At 37.1% G+C, this 4,536-nt stretch overlaps 1 protein-coding gene across 1 annotated transcript in view; it reads right to left on the bottom strand.

Annotated features, from left to right (window-relative positions):
- The window catches only part of ADAM28 (ADAM metallopeptidase domain 28), a 114,931-nt gene that overhangs the window by 21,790 nt on the left and 88,605 nt on the right, over positions 1–4,536 (bottom strand). The window contains exon 15 of the mRNA XM_023736694.1: positions 1,128–1,230. Within this exon, the coding sequence (XP_023592462.1) occupies positions 1,128–1,230 (103 nt within the window). The remainder of the gene's footprint in view (positions 1–1,127; positions 1,231–4,536) is intronic.

Below are 4,536 nucleotides of genomic sequence, written 5' to 3'. Positions count from 1 at the left end.
GTTTGGTGTTGGGCTGAGTTCTTTATCTCTTCATTTGATGTTCTAGGGTTTCAGGATTGTTGATTCTCTGTTTGGCTTATTTTTTCGGATCTTTGTTGTGGAGGGACGGCGTGGTGCTTCTCCCTAGACCGCCATCTTGCCGCTGTGCCTCCAAAATATAATTTTTGAGCAATGTCTAACACTCATCAAATTAGTGTTCAATAGAAAAACTTCAGGAAATGCTGATATGTTCAACTTCTTGTTATAAATTACTTTGTATGTATAAAATTTGGGTACAAAGTGTTTAATCCATTCTAATTTTAATTTTAAAAGTCACCTTAAAATTGTAAAAAAAAAAAACCTCATAAAATATTCTCAAGTTCATCAGGAGTGATATTCTATCATTTTGTCCCAGGATATGAATATTAAAAATCAACTCTTCAGATGAATTATCAATCCTTCTCTTACTGTTTCCTTTTTTTACATGATTCCATGGCAAGTTTAAATAAATCTGTACAAGCATTGCATTGCTTATTCCTCTGAGTAGATAAAATATTTCTACCCCTAGAATCAAGGAGCCCTGCAATGGTTAAAGCACTGGGCTGCTAATTGAAAGGTGGGCTGTGGGACACTACCCAGCAGCTCTCTGGGAGAAGACACCTGGCCATCTGTTCCCATAAAGATTACAGCCTAGGAAACTCTATGGGGCAGTTTTACTGTCACAAAGGGTAACTATGTGTTGGAATCAACTTGACGGCACCCAACAATAACAACCCCAAGAATCATAATGAAAAACACTAGATTGAAAATACCTAAAGTGTACTAGAAAATCCATGGATACATTTCTAACCAGGCCCACTCACTGAGGCATATTCCATCTCACACATTCCTGCAACTTAACAAAGACTATACCTAGTGCCGTCTGAAGCCCTCACCACAAAGAACTTGAAGGAAGAGATAATTTATTTTCTTTTTATTCCCAGCGCCTAGCCCAAAATGTGGCACATAATAGTCACTCAATAAATAGTTCTCAAAAGAAGGATGTCCAAATTCACTTTCCCTTTATATGGAAGAAATCAGAATTTGTGGCTGGCATTGTGCCTCTGCCCTGGTTTGTGAAGCATGAAGATTCAAACAAGGGCACTTACTTTGCTTTACAGGGAATGAGTGTGTCATCCACTTTGCGACAGTACCCGTACTTTGACCCACCTTCATTCCTGCTGTAACATGACTTATCTGCAACCTCAGTTCCTGAGCCAGTCAGTAGGGGCATTTGGAAAAAAAAAAAGATAAGAAATTCAACGCTGCAAAGGACTAATAAAATATAAAATTAGTGTGAAAAGCCCTACTTTAATATAAATCATTGACCATTAACAGAAATACAGGCTGCAAATTATTTGATCAAAGAGATACTTGGGGTTAAAAATAATCTTTTAAATATTCTGCTATTGGTTGCTGGCTATACAAATATTTGGATGATTTACTGAAGGCTAAAAATTCATCTAAAAATTAAGACTTAGCCAAGAGAGCTTCGGTCATGCTAACAGCCCACATGCAAATATTCAAATGTTATCTTGCTGCTGTGTGCTATTGTGACAACTACCAACTATGATTAATCAAGCTCCTACTATGTGCCAGGTATACATAAGCATCACATATGTGTTTTATTTAATTTTACAAGTACTGGTAATCCTTCTCAGAGCCCCATCAGATGGGCAATACATTATAGTGAAGAGCTCAGGCTTTAAGTAAGACTGAGAAGCTGTGTGACCTTGGACAAGTGATTCAACCTCTTTGTGGCTGGGTTTGTCGTCTGTAAAATGAAAATATATAATGGCACCTACCTCATACAGTTGATGTGAGGATTAAATGCCTTAATATATGTGAACCACAGAGAACAGTACCTGGTCAGCAGTAAGTGGTCAATAAACCCTAGCCGTTCTTATCATTCCCATTAGACACAGAGAAATGAAAAATCATACTTCATAGTTCTGAGTCTAAGACCTATGCCCCTTCTTCTGTGCTAGGCTGCCCACTAAAGATGAGTAGAAAACTCCTTCTAAAAATTGAAATTCAGTCTTAAAAAACAAACAAGCAAAAAAAAACAGCCTAGGTAAAAAAATAAGCAAAACCCTATGAAGATATTGCATTAGTTAAAAAAAAATTAAACTATTATCATTCACTTAAACTAATTAATATTATCAATAGTTATATAATTAATTACTATATAATTAATTCAATTAAACTATTATAGTTAATTCATTTAAACCATTTTAAATGAATTTCATATTTGAATGCTCAAGATGATATGAGTTTTATTAACATCTTTTTGATTACTTTGTGTATTAATAACGTTTACTGATTTCTTATTACAGTAATAAAATATCAACACTGAATAAAAGCATATGTCTAAGCCCAAAATTCACTGACTACTTCTAATATTGAAGAAAGTATCATTGATGCATCTGATATTGTGGTGCTAACTTTTTCCCAGTTTACAATGTCTTTTCCGTTCCCCAAGCATTACATATTCTACGTCACGCTGCAAGAATTCCACTGGATGGATACACTAAATTTCTTTGACTAATCCTTACTCTTGGACTTTGAGATGGTCTTCAATATTCTCTAATCATGTATGTTCTGCTGTGTATATTTTTACTAACAACAACAAAAATAATAAATTATTAAAAAATGTTATCCAATTAAGCAAAAAAGTTACTCTTGTCATTGATGAACCAGTGAAGCTCTGACATGTATCTTTGTTTTTTTCCTTTCATCTTACTTGTTAGCATAAATGAAAACATCAACTATCATTCATGTTGGAACAACACTCATTCATTAGTTGCAACCGTTAGTTGTTTATACGTACAAGAGTTCAGCAATAACCAACGAAGGCATTCTTTTTTCTTTTTTCCCCATACAAAAATTTATACATACATTGTTATGTGACTCTAATTGCTCTCCCCATACTGTGACAGCGCACTCCACCTTTCCACCTCTGATTCCCCATGTCCATTCAACCAGCTCCTAACCGTCTCTGCCTTCCCATCTCACCTCCAGACAGAAGCTACCCATTTAGTCTCTTGTATCTACCTGAGCTAAGAGGCACACTCTTCACGAGTATCACTTTATGTCCCAAAGTACAGTCCAAACCCTGTCTAAAGAGCTGGCCTTGGAAATTGTTTCAGTACTGGGCTGATAGAGAATCCAGGGGCCATGCTTTCTGGGGTACCTCCAGTCTCAGTGAGACCATTAAGTCTGGTCTTCTTACCAGAATTTGAGTTCTGCATCCCACCTTTCTCCTGCTCCATCCAGGACTCTCTGTTGTGTTCCCTGTCAGGGCGATCTTCGATGGTATCCAGGCACCATCTAGTTCTTCTGCTCTCAGGCTGATGAAATCCCTGGTTTATGTGGCCCTTTCTGTCTCTTAGGCTATTAGTTTCCTTGTGTCTTTGGTGTTCTTCACTCTCCTTTACTCCTGGTGGTTGGGACCAATTGATCCATCTTAGATGGCTGCTTGCAAGCTTTTAAGACCCCAGACGCCACTCACCAAAGTAGGATGCAGAACATTCTCTTAATAAGCTTTGTTATGACAATTGACCTACATGTCCCCTGAAAGCATGGTCCCCAGGCCCCTAATCCTGCTACTCTGTCCATTAAAGTGTTTGATTGTATTCAGGAAACTTCTTAGCTTTGGTTTAGTCCAGTTGTGGTGACTTCTCCTGTAGTAAGTGCTGTCCTTCCCTTCACCTAAGACAGTTCTTATCTACTATCTATTATCCCTCCCCATCCTCATAACCATCAAAGAATGTTTTCTTCTGTGTTTAAACCCTTTCTTGAGTTCTTATAATAGTGGTCTTATACAATATTTGTCCTTCTGTGACTGACTAAATTCACTCAACATAATGACCTCCAGATTCCTCCATGTTATAAGATGTTTCACGGCTTCATCCTTGTTCTTTATCATTGCATAGCATTCCATTGTGTGGATATACTGTAATTTGTTTATCCATTCATCCATCGATGGGCACCTAGGTTGTTTCCATCTTTTTGCTATTGTGAACAGTGTTGCAATGAACATGGGTGTGCATATATCTATTTGTGTGATGGCTCTTATTTCTCTAGGATATATTCCAAGGCGTGGGATAGCTGCATTGTATGGTACTTCTATTTCTAGCTTTTTAAGGAAGCGTCAAATCAATTTCCAAAGTGGTTGTACCATTTTACATTCCCACCAACAGTGTATAAGTGTTCCAGTCTCTCCACAACCTCTCAAGAATTTATTGTTTTATGTTTTTTGAATTAATGCTAGCCTTGTTGGGGTGAGATGATATCTCATTGTAGTTTTGATCTGCATTTCCCTAATGGCTAATGATCATGAGCATCTCTTCATGTGTCTGTTAGCCACCTGAATATCTTCTTTGGTGAAGTGCCTGTTTATATCCTTTGCCCATTTTTTAATTGGGTTATTTGTCTTTTTGTTGTTGAGGTTTTGCAGTATCTTGTAGATTTTAGAGATTAGACTCTGATCAGATTTGTCATAGCCAAAAATTTTTT

This window comes from Trichechus manatus, unplaced genomic scaffold (assembly GCF_000243295.1).
Source record: "Trichechus manatus latirostris isolate Lorelei unplaced genomic scaffold, TriManLat1.0 scaffold00090, whole genome shotgun sequence".
Classification (NCBI taxonomy): domain Eukaryota; kingdom Metazoa; phylum Chordata; class Mammalia; order Sirenia; family Trichechidae; genus Trichechus; species Trichechus manatus.
The sequence above is the reverse complement of the archived record's forward strand: the minus strand, read 5'-3'. Positions and strand labels throughout refer to the sequence as shown.